General features: G+C 44.9%; 1 protein-coding gene and 1 long non-coding RNA gene across 6 annotated transcripts in view; one reads left to right on the top strand and one right to left on the bottom strand.

Annotated features, from left to right (window-relative positions):
* The window catches only part of LOC128342048 (uncharacterized), a 26,648-nt gene extending 13,979 nt beyond the window's left edge, over positions 1-12,669 (top strand). Inside the window, exons 2-3 of the long non-coding RNA XR_008314736.1 lie at positions 11,477-11,555; positions 12,279-12,669. This is a non-coding gene — a long non-coding RNA (uncharacterized LOC128342048). The remainder of the gene's footprint in view (positions 1-11,476; positions 11,556-12,278) is intronic.
* Positions 7,618-15,692, bottom strand: part of CARNMT1 (carnosine N-methyltransferase 1) — a 22,872-nt gene continuing 14,797 nt past the window's right edge. For all 5 annotated transcript variants that reach the window (XM_053288860.1, XM_053288858.1, XM_053288859.1 and 2 more), the window contains exons 6-8: positions 13,323-13,436; positions 12,702-12,805; positions 7,618-10,510 (exon numbers count right to left, since the gene is read on the bottom strand). In XM_053288860.1, the coding sequence (XP_053144835.1) occupies positions 10,400-10,510; positions 12,702-12,805; positions 13,323-13,436 (329 nt within the window). In that variant the 3' untranslated portion in view covers positions 7,618-10,399. The remainder of the gene's footprint in view (positions 10,511-12,701; positions 12,806-13,322; positions 13,437-15,692) is intronic.

Here is a 15,692-nt window from a genome sequence, read left to right as displayed (position 1 = left end):
TGTTAGCTTCCTTGCCCCCCTTGGGCACTACCACCAACCCACCACTCTAGGCCACCCCTTTCCCCCTTATGTGAAGCGATACACCTCCATTATACCTTATGGGGGAAAACCTTAAAGACGTGTAAACTTCAAAAATTCACCAAAAATAAGCCCTTTGCCCAATCCCTCTGAAATTTGGGTGGTAGCATCCACCCATTAGGCACTACCACCCCACCCCACTCTTTTGGCCCTGGGACCCTTTTTTTAAAAAAAAAAAACCAAATTGATTTGGATTTGGATTAATTTGGATCTGGGTTGATTCGGGTGGGTCAGATTCGGACCCAAAAACGAATTAGGGGTGTTTCGATTCAGATCTGAATCGAAAAACCGAAAATCCGAATTGCACACTCCTACAATTTAGGGCTTTATATAGGGTTGGATAAAGTAAAGTCACACTTGCCACACCTATAAAGGTCGACTTGAAAAACAGGTTGCTTACCTGTAACTGATGATCTGGAAGAGATCCGTTGTATTCATAACATTGGGGTTCTGCGCCTGCGCAGTGACCTCATGGACCAATTAGCTAGCTCCTCGCTCCGCCCTCAACTGCCATGCACAAGGCTGTGCTGTCCTTATCTCTGGCAGTTGGGGCGTGTCTCTTTCAGTTTCTGGTGGACCGTCAGTTGTCTCTTTGACGTCCCTACTTGTTCTTGTCCTGCTCATTCATCACGGGGAGGTCTGGGCGGGTCTTATGAATACAACGGATCTCTTCCAGATCATCAGTTACAGGTAAGCAACCTGTTTATCTGGATAGTGATCCGTTGCATTCATAACATTGGGTGATTAGCCAGCTGTACCCCTGGTGGTGGGTAGCATTCATGGCAGGACCCTTTTCAGTACGCCTCGCCCAAACTCTCCTTTTGATTGACGGAGGTCCAAGGCATAATTCCGTATGAAGGGTTGGCTGGACGACCAGGTAGCCGCTCTACAGATATCCTGCATCGGAACCCCCACCAAGTCCGCTGCCGAGGACGCGTAGGCCCTTGTGGCATGCGCAGTAACAGACCCTGGTGGTATCTTTCCTTGAGCAGTATAAGCTAACCTAATTGCTTGCACAATCCATTGAGCCAATCTTTGCCGTGAGACTGGCTTTCCTTTAGAGGGTCCCCTGTATAGGACAAACAGCTTTTTAGTGCACCGCAAACATCTTGTGGCATCCAGGTAGTACAAGAGTGCTCTATGCACATCCAGAGTATGCATATCCTTTTCTATACTAGACTCTGGCTTTTGGAAAAACGTTGGAAGAATTATGTCTGCACTGATGTGGAAATCCGTTGTCACCTTGGGGCGAAATCTCGGATCCAATCGTAGCGTGACCTTATGTGGATAAATTTGCATGAATGGCCGGTCCATCCAGAGGGCAGCCAATTCACTCACTCTCCGGGCCGTGGTGATCGCGATCAAGAAGGCGGTTTTTAGGGTTTGCGAACGTAAGGAAGCTGCGGCCATGGGTTCGAATGGCTCTCGAGTCATTGCCCGCAGCACCAAAGTTAGATCCCACTGTTGTTGTGGGCGTCGAATTGGTGGAAACAAATTATTCAGGCCCTTGAGGTATTTCTTGCATTCAGGGTGAGAAAACACCGTAGCCTTGTCCCAACCCCCATGTTCTGCTGAGATCGCTGACAAGTGAACCTTCAGAGAAATGTTCACCAAGCCCGTCATCTTAAGAGTTGTCATATACAACAATACCTGAGTAACATTCGCCCTCCTTGGGAAAAACCCATGCTCTTTGGCATATTGTTTAAAACGCCTCCACTTACTATTATAATTGAGGCACGTAGACTTGTTTCTATTATTTAGCAGTATTCTTTTTAGTAACCTATGCGCCACGCTGTCAGTCTTAGAGTCTCTACTTGAGGATGTCGTAGCGCCCCGACGTTCTGAGTCAACAAATCTGGCATGTTGGGAAATCTGTGGTAGACCCCTCTCGACATATGCAGCACCGCTGAGAACCACTGTTGTCTGGGCCACCATGGCGTTATCAGGATGCCCGTCGTGGCGTCCCTGAGCATCTGTACAACAACCTTTGATATCAATGGTTGTGGTGGAAACAGGCAAAACAGACTCTTGGTCCACCTGTATTGAAAAGCATCCCCTTGTGATCTCTCGCCTACACCCGCACGAGAGCAAAACGCTGGACACTTTGCGTTTGCAGCTGTTGCAAACAGATCTACAGTTGGCCATCCCCACTCGTCGAAGAGGGTCCTTAGACAGATCATATTCATCTCCCATTCGTGTTTCTGACTGAACAGCAGCGACCTGCTGAGACAATCTGCCTGTATATTGTCCACTCCCTTGATGTGTATTGCCATCAAAACTATGTCTCGAGCTATGCACCAGTCCCAAATGTCTTGATTCAGTGCGCAGAGCGACCGAGAGACTGTACCTCCCTGCTTGTTTAGGTACGCCATTGCCGTGGTGTTGTCTAGGTGAATCTGCACAACCTTCCCTTGTAGCAGCGGCTGAAATGCCTTCAGGCTAAAAATACAGCAAGGAGCTCCAGATAGTTTATGTGCTTTTTCCCTTGCTGACACGACCATTGTCCTTGTATCTGATGTTGTAGACAATGCGCACCCCAACCCTGCAGGGAGGCATCTGTTGTCACACTGCATGTGGGTGTGAGCGGTTGATAAGGTACCCCTGAAAGCAAGTTGGTCGGGATTGTCCACCAATGCAAGGATTCTAGCACCGCACTGGGGAGCGTAAGCCACTTATGCTGACTGTCACGGTTCGGGGGGAAGCTTTTCAGATACCAACTCTGTAGTGTGCGCATACGCAGCCGAGTGTTGCAAACTGTTGTATTGCATGAAGCCATGAGTCCCAGGAGCCTCTGTACTGACACAGCCCTTTGCTCCGGTTGTTGTTGAAACAGGTGAATAAGTTCCTTAATCTGCTGGTATCTGGACTCCGGCAGGTAAGCCCTTTTTTCCTGCATGTCCAAAACTGCACCTATATAATCTACCCGCCTTCTGGGCTCCAACCTGGATTTCTTCAAGTTCACCATAATTCCCAGGTCTCTCAGAAGATCTAGTACACACTGGACTTGCGAAAGTAACCCTTCTCTTTCGTCGCTGACCATCAGCCAATCGTCTAAGTACGGATATATTACTATATGCTTGGTCCTTCAGTAAGCCACCACAGCCGCCATCACTTTGGTGAATACCCGTGGCGCTGTGGACAGGCCAAATGGCAACACCATGCCTATATGAAAATAGGCGTCCTTCAGGTCCAGGGTGACGGCCCACTCTTCCTGTACTAGAAGGTGTAAGATGCTCTGCAGGGTTATCATTCTGAACTTCCTTGTGTCTACATATAAATTCAGCTCTCTTAAGTCAATAAGGGCTCTTATCCCCCATCCTTCTTGGGGATTTGAAAGTAACGGGAGTAAAACCCCCTCATCCTGTCCATCCACCTCACTGGTACGATTGCTTGCTTTTCCAACAACACTTGTACTTCTTCCATCAGCACCTGGGTTGGTCTGGTATATGTTATTCCCTGAAAGGGTGGCAAAGCCTTGAACTCTATCACATAGCCAGACCTTATGATCTTCAAGACCCACTGGTCTGATGTTATATGGTGCCACGCTCGAGCGTGGCTGGCCAGCTTGATGGATGTGCCGACCTGCACAAGACCGATGTCGTGGGCCTTGGGTTCGTTCTGCTGTGGTGGTGTTGGTTTCAATGGTGTTGTTGGTCCCAGAGGTGGATGGACCATCCCATCAAAGAGACTGCTTTTGCTGGTCCTTGCCTTGTTTTTGATCTCTTTGGCGCTGGGCATAGGGCTTATTACGCTGGTAAGGCTTATACTGTCTCCTGTATTCCCTTTTGTCTTGTCTGTAGGCCATCCGGCCTTGCTGTTGCCCGAACATGCAGTTCCTAGATGTCTGTCCGCCCACGGCTGCCATGAATGTCTTAGCCGTGAATTTTGACTGCTTCCAAGACTGCACTGTCGAATCAGTAGTCTCAGCAAAGAGCCCTTTGCTGTCGAATGGCAGATATTCCACCTTCTCGCGCATGTCTTGCTGCAGATTTGTCGAGCATAGCCACGCATGGCGACGCAGAGTTATGGCAGTAGTCATTGCCTGAGATTCTGTTTCAGCAGCATGCTTGAATGTACTCAGTAGATGCCTTGTCACCACTGTGGACTTTTCGTATGTCTTTTAAAAATTGTCTTGAAACTCTTCCGACGACATCGTCGCCGAGTCCTGAAACAGCGTATCCCAAATATGGTGTCCATAACGCGCCAGACATGCAGAGTAATTCGCAAGCTTTATTGCCAAACTCGACGTCGCATAGACCTTCCGGCCCAGCACATCGAGCTTTCTGCCCTCCTTGTCATTGGGCGTCGAATGACGCTGTCCCCCTCTTGCAGAGGCACACTCTATGACTAGTGAATTCGGCACCGGGTGTTTCATGAGGTAGCCATTGTCATCGTCCTGCACCTGATATAGCCCCTCCAGCTTGCGAGAAGTAGCCGTAGATGTCTGCAGAACTTCCCAGGCTGTTTTTGCCGCCTTTGTTATCGCCGGTAGCATGGGTAGACACACTGGGTGTGCCACTTTGGCACGCGCCATCATATTGTATACGGGGTCCTTTAAGTCCAACTCTGGTTGTTTCAACTCAAGCCCCAAGGCTTCTGCCATTTCACGAATTTGGATATGGTATGCCTTCAATTCCTCTGTGGGCGATACCGAAGTGTGTGGGGGCACATGAGACGGCAGATATGGCTCAAGCGGTCCCTCCGGGATCGAAGGGTCGCCTTCATCTGACTCTGTCATATCTGAAGAATCTGCATCCCCAGAATCTGGTACCTCAACTGGTGGGACCGGCACCTTCTGCCTCTGGCTTAACGGTGGTGCCGCCATAGGTGCACCCCTGGGTGAAGGTTCAGGTGTAGGGGCCGCAGCCTGGGCTACCAAAACCCCAGCTTGTTGCTGTGCCTTCCAGATTTTGTACTCGGCATAGTCCGCCGGATAAACCACCGGTGGGGCGTGCGTAAATCCACACACGTGGCTAGACTGCAAGGTGGCCGGGTGGGTGAAACACGTCGCAGGAGGGCGGACAAACAATGGGGACAGCCCAGTTAGGGTTGCCCTATCCATCATTGTTGGCCTCTGTGCTTGCACCGGGCTCGTTGCTGCTGAAACGTGCTGCACTGGCCTTAGTAGAGTGGGTAAATGCAGTGGTACACGCTGCGGTGATATTGATGGGGTTCTCGGCACCGGGAGGACCGTCGGCGTATTCAGTACCGACAGCAACCTGGCACCCTGGTCAGTAGTCACACCCGTGAAGCCATGAAACGTTGACTCAGTTGGCGTGATATCAGTCAAATCCAATAGGGCCAGCAAATAAGTTCTTGTCCTTGCACCCTCTGCTATCCCTCTCTCCGCAGCATCCTCTCCAAAATCAAGGTAGTCTTCTGTCTTGTACTCCTGCCGTGGAGTCATGGCAGGCGAGACCAGTGGGGTATGCGCTGGGGTGAGCTCCATTGCTCCCCGACAGTGCTGAAGGGTGCCGTGACTCGAGGCATCCCTCGACACCGAGCACGATGTCACAACGGGTCTCGGTACTGAGGTCGGCGTTGACAGCAGCAGTTCCTGTGCCGGTGCCAATGAGTCTTGTGCAGACATCGAGAATGCCACAGCATCCGGTTGTTGCGGAGCAGCCATCATTACCGTCCCTGTCGACATCGGCAGACCTGTACTGTCTCTCGACACCGAGGCCCACGACGTCGAAGCGGTCGACTCCGTGGAGTCCCAGTCCTCACAATCGGACTGGAGCGGCAATGGCGACAGAGTTCGACTATGGACTCGAGTCTTCTTTTTATGTTTTCGGGGGGGGGGGGGGGCGCGCGAAGCTTCCTGTTCTTCTTCCATCGACGACCTGAGCGTTCTTTGCTTATGCCGGTGGCGCTTCTTCCCCACGTCCTCTGGCTGCTTGAACTCCTTTTCCTCAGTGGCTTTCGACTGCCTGTTGGCAGAGTCCACCACAGGAGCATTCGAGCCTGACTTTGTGGTCGATATCATGGTCAGTATCAAAGCCACCCCCAACATCGAGGTCGAGGGTCTTGGCGTCGGCGGGCGGAGTGCATCATCATAAAGTGCTGCCCACAGTCTTAACGCCCGGTTTTTCAGAGTTTGCTTCGAAAACGATGAGCAAATTTTACAACTCACCAGGTTATGCTGCTCCCCTAGGCACAGCAAACAGGAATCATGCATGTCCGTGGAGGGCAGCTTTGCCTTGCACTCGAAGCAGCGTTTAAAAGTTGTCTTGGGTTTATCCCTGGCCGCCATGGCCTCAGCCATTTTCGCCTTGGGAACGATCTTTTTTTGCTTACTTTTTGAAGGGAAATCCGTACACAGTCCAATATTCAAGTTCCTTTCCGTGGTCCAATTCCAATCCTAGTCTTTATCCAAATATTATCTATCCGAGGAGCTAAAAGTCCGAGGTGTTGACGCAACGGCGGTCAAACAGAAACTGAAAGAGACACGCCCCAACTGCCAGAGATAAGGACAGCACAGCCTCGTGCATGGCAGTTGAGGGCGGAGCGAGGAGCTAGCTAATCGGTCCGTGAGGTCACTGCGCAGGCGCAGAACCCCAATGTTATGAATGCAATGGATCACTATCCAGATCAATTGAATATGCCTACATTAATGATTCCGCCTTAAATCTGGTGCAGCGGGGAAATAACTTGCCTAGCGAGCAAGAGATTGCCAGTTCGAATCCCTGCTGATATGTTTCCCAGACTATGAAGAATGCTTATATCCGGCAGTAGCAATATAGGAAGGTCCTGAAAGGCATCATCTCATACTGCGCAGGAGATGGCAATGGTAAACCCCTCCTGTATTCTACCAAAGAACCACAGGGCTCTGTGGTCACCAGGAGTCTACACCAACTCAATGGCACAACTTTACATTAATGATATGACCCACTTTATTGAACTCCCCTTACCGCTACTCTCCCATTGTGGTACCAGTATGCATGCTCATGTGTGCAAGAAAACTAAGCTCTGTTGAGCCCTGTGCATACATGTTCCCACAATACTTGTGGAGTATGACAATAGTGTTTTCTGCATATCAAACTGAAACTTGTGATTAGGGATGTGGATGGAATTCAGGCGTCCAAATCACAGGCACATCCCTTTACAATGAGGGCTCACACAGCCCCTTTAAAGCAGAGAAGAGTAGGCCCAACTGGGAGATGGTGCACAGGCATAGCTGGGGGAGTGCTAGGACTATGGCAATGGCGGCGATCGGAGGAAAATCAGTTATGGACCTGCTCTCGGGGCTGCGTAAGCCCTCATTTTTAAAAGGCATGTGCCTGTGATTTGGACACCCGAATTGCGTTTCAGCACATCCCTACTTGTGATTTGTTAGTGCTAATTGTAAACATAGCAATGCCAGTGTTCTTTGTTTGCCAGTCAGACTTCAGTCCTTCAAATATAGATTCCAGGTCCTTTTTGTGGTTCTATACATCTGGCAGTTGATAAAAAGTGGAGGAAAGAATTCAGGTGAAAATATACACCTAGATTGTCATTATAGAAAAGCCAACAAAATATTTGCAATGCTTATAGGAAAGATTAAGAGGGGAAAATAAAGTTTACTTGCTAATAAACTGGATATCATGTTGTAACAAGGCTTCTAATTCATACCTTCATGGCCGATTTCAGAACTCATTTTAAAATACAGGATGCCTTACATGTTTCTGTTTACTCAGATTATTTAATGGTTGGAATATACAGCTTTAAATGTTACACTAAATAGCCTGTTACATTTTAAATTGTCTATACTGTTAGCCTCAGTTGACCAAAATAGGTAATTTTCCTTTGTACATAAACTTCAAGGAATAACAAAGACAGACTGATACACATGATTAGTCCTGTCAATAATATACAGAACATGAATTTTAGAAAGCAGTGAATTTTAATTTGTAATATTAATCAGTATTCACCCTGCCCTTACTCAGATGTACATGTTGAAGAGAAAATCTGAATATAATTCTCAAAAATTAGTTATTTGAAAGTACTAAATTTCATGAAGTGAGAATAGCGTCAAGTATTTCTGAATGAAAAATGGCACTCAATTGAGGGATGGGAAAGCAAGACAAAAAGAATTCTTTTTTGATTCAAAAACAGTGCAAGGGGCTTCATTCTGAAATGCAGAACATAAGAATTGGTGTGAAATTTGAGCTCCAAATATGCAGCCTAAAATAACCATATTTTCAATTCTAAAAAAATGTACAAAAATAAGCAACTCTTACAAATTTTGATATTCACGGCAAAGTGATTAGATTGTTGATGAATAGTGGATGTTTTTATTTTATATATATTATATAAAATTTCAATTTCAATTCTGAGGTCTTCCTACACACACTCTGAAGAAGCAATGGACAAATAATTGCTCCTATTCCAGCAGCAATACGGAACAGGTAAGAGAGGAAGAGGAAGTTCTAGTGTAGGTCAGAGGAGTTACCACAGCTGCTGCTTCCTCGTGTGTTGCTTCCCTGGTGCATTCCAGTCTAAACCCACAATCCTAAGCATAGGTACAAGGAAGAGAGACCCAGTGATTTCAGAAAGATTAAAGTAAAAATCTGCAGGGAGAATTGGGACCTAATCACATATTTACTAAAAATGTGGGTAACATAAAAAGGGGCCAAAAGTTCAAAGCATTGATTTTCTGCAATTTCTGTTAAGCCAGAGCAATCAAAGTATACAAGTTTGAATATTTACTCAATATTCTGAACTATTTTATCAGCTTAAATGAGTAAAATAATTTTGCTCACTGAGCAATAAACTGTATTTTAAGTTTCCCTTAAATATGGGGGGAAAGTTAAAAGCATCATTGCTTAACCAGACCTTGCTAGAAGGAGAACTACAATTCTGGACACCCTGCAAACTTGTGTTATTTGGTGTCCTCAGCAAAGCCACTTACAACCCCTGATTTCAGTGATTCCTTAGTATACCTCTTAATAGCTTAACATATTTTTGAAGGTGAAGCCATGTAGTTCAGTTAACACACCAGAAGTAATTTGGAGGACTGTATTTTCCACAAGTCAGTAAATTCAGTGTGGAGAAAAGTACCTAATTTATCTTATGCCTTGAGAGATTTGAAACTTTCTTTAGTAAATTTGATAGTGGTCTCACACACACAAACTTGTACATATGTTGTGAAACCCACTATTTCAGATTTCAATGGCACAATACAATCAGAACTTTAATTTCATGCAGTAAAGAGGTAGCTTATCTGGGTGATCCACACAAAATCCTAGCATCAGCACACACACTCTCTCTCTTTCTCACTATGCATCATAATATAGAAGAGTTAAAAGAGTGGCAAATTCTACTGTCCAAAAGAGCAGTAAGTTTGGATGGCGGCTAAAAACTCCAACTGAACAAAATATTAATTTACATGTTGTGCAGGCTTATGCTGGCGTATCTGATTGGCCTATGCTGCTATGGGCACCTAAGGAAGTGCCAGCAGCCTTACACAAGAGCCAGTTGTGCACTTGTACTTTGGGAATGCAACTTACATTGGAAACAATATGCTCCTATGTGTCAGTGCACAAATGCAAGTATTTGTGTTTTTGTGCAAGGCTACCAGTGCTTAGGTGCCCGCAGCAGTGCAGACAGATTGGAAAAGCTAGCATAAGCTTGAGTAACGTGGGCGCTGTTAGCAATCTAACTTAAACATAAGTTTTAATGACTGCTGCCATATATCAGAATTTCAAATTACCTACCAAATACTCACAACATGAACAAGTGACATTATTCAGTTTCAGCTCTACATGTCTTTCAGTTTCATGAGTTACAATTTTCCTAACTTATGTATAGCATGTATCTTTTCAAACTCTTTACGTTTTTGCAAGTCTTCCATTAGTAGAGAGCTAAGTTTGCATGATACTGCTTGTCAGATTTGCAAATTCCCAAGGAAAGTGAGTCACTAGAACAGTATTTTAAAGGACTTTCTTTTTGCCTTCTATACAACACGGGATAACAAACCAATTCAAATGGTATTAGAGAATCTTTTGGAGAAATATGAAAGTAATCTGTAATACAAAGACAATTGATGTATAACAGGAACCTGAATGGCAATAATGGTATGTTAAAATTATCAGCCTTATCAACAATGCTTATCAGAATTTTAAAAAGTCTATGAATGTTCACATCTCACATTCATACCAGAATACAAATATCCAGAAGTACATATCTGAATATCATAGGAGCTATTAAGAAAACAGCTACATTGTGTGAGGCGTAAGAAGGCACCGTTGATATGAGGTTGAATCCAGTCTTCACTTGGAGGCCATTTTGTGCTAACATTATTGACAAAAGCACTAGCATCTTTTCCCTTCAATAATCCGTTTCAGATACTGCTCTCTGGTTTCCGAACCACAAACATCACACATTCATAGTAGTATTTCATCATGGATAGTTCATTCACAGTATATGTTGTCAAAACAGATTCATTTTCCACCTGAAAGTAAACACTGTCTTCAGTATCCTTGAATGCACTTCATTCAAAATATTTTTCTCATCTACAGTCACTAATACTATTTGTCTGGTGCCACAATTAACTAACACTACATAAATTCTGTGCTACACTTGTCATCACTATAGTTATATGGAAACCGTATTAAATACTATTAAGAAAAAAACAGGTTGCTTACCTGTAACTAATGATCTGGAAATGATCCATTGTATTCATAATAGTGGGTTCTCACCTGCGCAGGACCATTCCAGCAGAATTTGTAAGTTCCTTGTGATGCCTAGTCCTGCCCCTTGCACATGGTGCACTTCTGTTTATTTTGGCAGTTAGGTACTTCTCCCCTCAATTCCTTGAAGACTGTCCATCAAGCATCACTTGCTTCCTAGCAAGGTAAGTGTTTGGCTGGGTTGTTTTTTTTTAAACAAGTATACATCACTGCTTTGGGTTCATTTGCATACTGCAGCGGGAGGGGAGGGTCTTATGAATACAATGGATCACTTCCAGAACATCAGTTACAGGTAAGCAACCGGTTTATCTAGATCATGATCTGTTGCATTCATAATAATGGGTGACTAACTAGCTGTCAGTCCGGAGGCAGGTGCAGTATGTTAAAGTAAAACTTTTCAGCACACCCCTTCCAAAGTTCACCTGTGCTGCTGAGCGAAGATCCAAGGCATAGTGTTTTACAAAAAGTATGCTCCAACGACCATGTGGCCGCCATACGTATGTTTTGAGATTGATGCTAGCCACTCGTCCTGCCAAGGCAGCATAAGCCCTTGTTGAATGGGCCCTTATGGTTTTTGGCGCCTCCACTTTTCTATATTGGTACGTCAACTATATAAATTCTACTATCCAGTGGAATAGTCCTTGTCTAGAAATGTGTAAGCCTTTCACTTTATCCTTGTAGCCCACAAACAGGCGCTTGGTCTTCCTATATGGCTTTGTCATCTGCAGGTAGTACAGAAGAGCCATATGCACGTCCGGGGAATGCAAGGACTTCCCCAAGGATGATGTCTCCGGATTCCTGAAAAAGGTCGGTAGGATAATATTGCAATTGATATGCAAGTCGAATATGATCTTAGGCCAGAAGTCTGGATCCAGCCTGAGTACTACTTTATCAGAATGGAACTATGTGTTGGGCACATCAACACGAAGGGCACTGAGCTCACTCACCCTCCATGCTGTAGTAATTGCCAACAGTCCATTGGACTTGTGCTTCCACCAATGCGAGCTGTCAGATGGGGGCTTCAACTGCTTGAATTGTGCATCTGCCTTTGAGCTCAACTCCCCCAATGTCAAAGATTTAGACTGCCCTTTCTTGGCAGTCCCAGACACTGACGCCATGCCTGAGCTTGATGGCGTGGGCATGTCTATTGGAGTTCTGGGTCTGAAAACATCCTCATAAATCACTGCTCAAGTGCAGCACTAAAATTCTTATGAAAACATGAGGCATATCCTACATGTAGATGTATTAAGCTCTTTGTCCAAACATAACAAACCTAAATCATGGTAATCGGCTAAAGTATTTGAATACCACTTTAAATATTGAAAGTCTTTTTCTTTTCCATCTTAAAAAAATTTTTTTTAAGTGGTACTCAAGTACTTTAGTCAATAAGCAAAAGAGTAATCTCCGTTCTGTGTCAAAACCAAGCCGTTCATCCATTTGTGGGGGGTTCTGTCTGATAAAATAAAGCTTTGTCTAGTCCAGTCCAAGTCAGAGGATTTTAGTAACAATATCAAAGTCTTTTTCTCTTAGATAAAGATCCAATCCAAGGAGCGATGTTGCTGAGGTACTGACACAATGGCAGTCAGAAAGGAACTGAGGGGAGAAGCACCTAACCACCAAAATAAACAGAAGTGCACTATGTGCAAGGGGCGGGGCTAGGTGCCATTGCGAGTGAACAAATTCTGTCTGAATGGTCCTGTGCAGGCACAGAACCCATTATTATGAATGTAACAGATCCAGATCCAAGCTATCTTAAAGTTCATAGATACAAAATACATTTTGATCTAATGATGAAAGAGCTTCCAAATTTTTAGCTAATTAGAAATGGACATGTTACTGAATATAAGAATGCAAGGCGCTGAAAGAAGATAAAGTTGAGTGGGGAGCTTTTTGAATTCATTTAGCCAATGCTTTATACTATTCTTGGTGGGATAACAATACAAAAATCCTTACCTCTATATGGAATCCATATTGTAATATGACATGTTTTATATCCTCATAGCTCAATTCAATAGATAACTCATTTGCTAAGTTTTCAAAGTGGTAAAGCAGAGGTCCTACAGTATATAAGAAAAACAAGTATCTTAACTTTCAAATTTTCTGTACATCATATTGATAAATTATCTGCAAATACTCTCCTTGCATACAATCCCACTCTCCCAAACACACACACAAAAACCCAAGATGAATTTGGGTGGAAAGGAAGGAGAGAATATGGAGCACCCTCTTCTCCCATTCCGGGATACTGTGGTCTGGAGACAGGAACACAGGAAGCCACCTTACAGTGAATCAGACCATTGGGTCATCTAGATACATTAATTGGCAGCAGCTCTCCAGGATTTCAAGCAGAGTTTTTCCACAGCCCTACCTAAAGAAACTGGGAAAGTGAAGCTTGAACTTCATCTAACAAGTGTGACACTACACAAGTCAGCATTCTGAACACTATACAACCTTTCATTAGTCCAGTAAGTCTTCAGATTAATGTGGCAATAAATCAGGTTTCTCTCCCATTAACCTCATCTGAGCTTTATATCCTCTTCTGCTAAATATTGTTAATCTAAGATAGAGCATTACCTAAATTGATCCATATTCCTCCTGGTTTTAGAATTTTCCATATTGTATCAATGTAATCTATGACATTATGTGCTGTGTCTATGAAGAAACAGGTTGCTATGCAGTCCCAAATATCTGTATAAAGAAAAAAAAGAGGTAATCCTTAGATTTTGAGTTAGGATAGCTGCACTACAAAAACTGATAGAATTGTACGTCGTGTTGGACTTGATATGACCTTGGTGGAACATTGTTGGAGGGAGTTATGCAATGACAGGAGGGAGCCTCCAACAGCTGGAATTTTTGAGAGCTCTCTGCTGTCACTGTAGAACCCTAATGTGTCTATTGGACCTTGCACACACCTGCCCACCCGCCAACCCCTTGCGGCTTTCTCTTCCTCCACCACCTCTGACCTGGTGGATCAATCAAGCAGCTTTTTCTTCTGTGGCTTGAGTTTAAAGAGGGACCTCCCCCTCCCCCTTTAACTTGCCTTCTAGGTCCCAGAGTGGCCCAAATGCTTCATGGATTTCTTCTGAGGCTGTAGCTATGACCCAGGGACCTAGAAAGCAAGACTCAAGCCGCAGAAGTTAAAGCAGTTCTTTGAATGCTCCTGTTGGAAAAAAGAGAAAGCAATGTAGCCTGTCCTCTGTCCCCATCTAGTCACAGGTAAAGGAGGGGGAGGAGGAGAGGGCAGCAAACAGGGGGTGTAGGGAGGGACTGACAGACATATCTGAGTTCTATAGTGATATGAAAATGTGGTGGTGGACAAAATGGACCCTCTGCCACTGTTGAGATGGGTCATGTCATTATCTGAGTCTGACATTCTGAGCCATGCACAGACCTGATACAATTCATGACCCCAAAATAAAATAAGCTAAGATCTTATTACCCAAATATGGCTTCTTTGGATCCAAGAATGACCCTTGGATTACACTGCCCTGTAAATAAATGCTCATAAAGCATGTTTTTGGCCTTTAACAAGAAACTTTTACACAAGTCCTCAGCATAATGGATGGGATTCAGACAAGAAACACATGAATAACTAGCAACACACTGTATAAGGTCCTGGAAGACTCGATCTATATCATAGATACAGGATATCCTAACATTAGTACTGATGCTAACTGGAATTCTTGCAATGAACAGTAGTCTGGCCAGATGCAAAGTAAGGCCACAGTTTAGCACAATGAGAATAAGCCTCTACAAGCTCATACGTGTGCCCTCTCCTTAAGAACTTATCCGACGAGGAGCAATAGCCCAAGGTCTGAATGCAACCGCAGACGGAAAAGAACTGAAGAAAAGGGCACCCAGCTCGCCTTTAAATAGCACGTTGAAGATATGGAGGCGGGGCTCGATTGCCCCGAGGAGCTGCGGCATTCTACCATGAGGGTCCTGCGCAGCCGCAGTACCCATTCTTATGGATCTCGGCCCAGATCTTGTGGTTTGATTCTGGTTTGTTTTAAGTGTAAGAACAAACGGCAATTCAGCAAGCAAACAGAATATCCCCCTGTAGTGACCAGCCAGCCTTCCCCTAAAGAGTTAACCAGAAGTGAACCCTGTCCTGCCTGAAAGGCTGGTGAAATCCAGAGCTCAGCCAATCAGCACACCAGGTAGCTGGGACCCAGGGAGACTTTGGGAGGAAGTGAAGGTTCCTTTGTTAGAAGCAGCAGGCTGGGAGTGTAGAGAGGACGACATGTGGCCATGAGAACTGGCTGCAGGAGAATGTCCCTTCTGCAGGTTCCCGGGAAGCCAGGAAGCTTCTCATCCAGGATTTGGTGAGTTCAAGACAAAGAAAACCAGGACTTCGGCTTCAGGAAATTTAGTCTAGGGAAAGTTTGTTTAGTCAGATTTTGTGTTTCTTTTGTGTTTCAGACTTTGTTTCTTTTGTGTGCGTTTTATATATCCCTGATAAAGTGTGCCATCAAGTCAGTGTCAACTCCTGGCAACCACAGAGCCCTGTGGTTGTCTTTGGTAGAATACTGGAGGGATTTATCATTGCCATCTCCCACGCAGTATGAGATGATGCCTTTCAGCATCTTCCTATATCGCTGCTGCCCGACAGAGGCGTTTCCCATTGTCTGGGAAACATACCAGCGGAAATTCGAACTGGCAACCTCTGGCTTGCTAATCAGGTAATTTCCCCGCTGCACCATTAGGTAGCTACTGGTCTTTTATTGTTTATCTGCAACTGGGTAACCACAATTTTTAAAGTGTGCCACCTCAATTTCATCCGGGGTGCTTTTTGAAGTATTCTTGTAACTTACTGAGTATTTTTACCTGTAACTAAAAGCCAGGAAAGCCTCAGGCGGAAGCAGTCTGTGGCATTTGAATAAAACTGTTTTGTTTCTTTTACAAGCCTCATCCGAGTGAATTTTTAACTCAGGAGGAAGGAGG

The sequence above is a fragment of the Hemicordylus capensis genome, chromosome 2, assembly GCF_027244095.1.
Source record: "Hemicordylus capensis ecotype Gifberg chromosome 2, rHemCap1.1.pri, whole genome shotgun sequence".
NCBI lineage: Eukaryota > Metazoa > Chordata > Lepidosauria > Squamata > Cordylidae > Hemicordylus > Hemicordylus capensis.
Note: the sequence above shows the minus strand (reverse complement) of the source record. Positions and strands in the feature narration are given on the sequence as shown.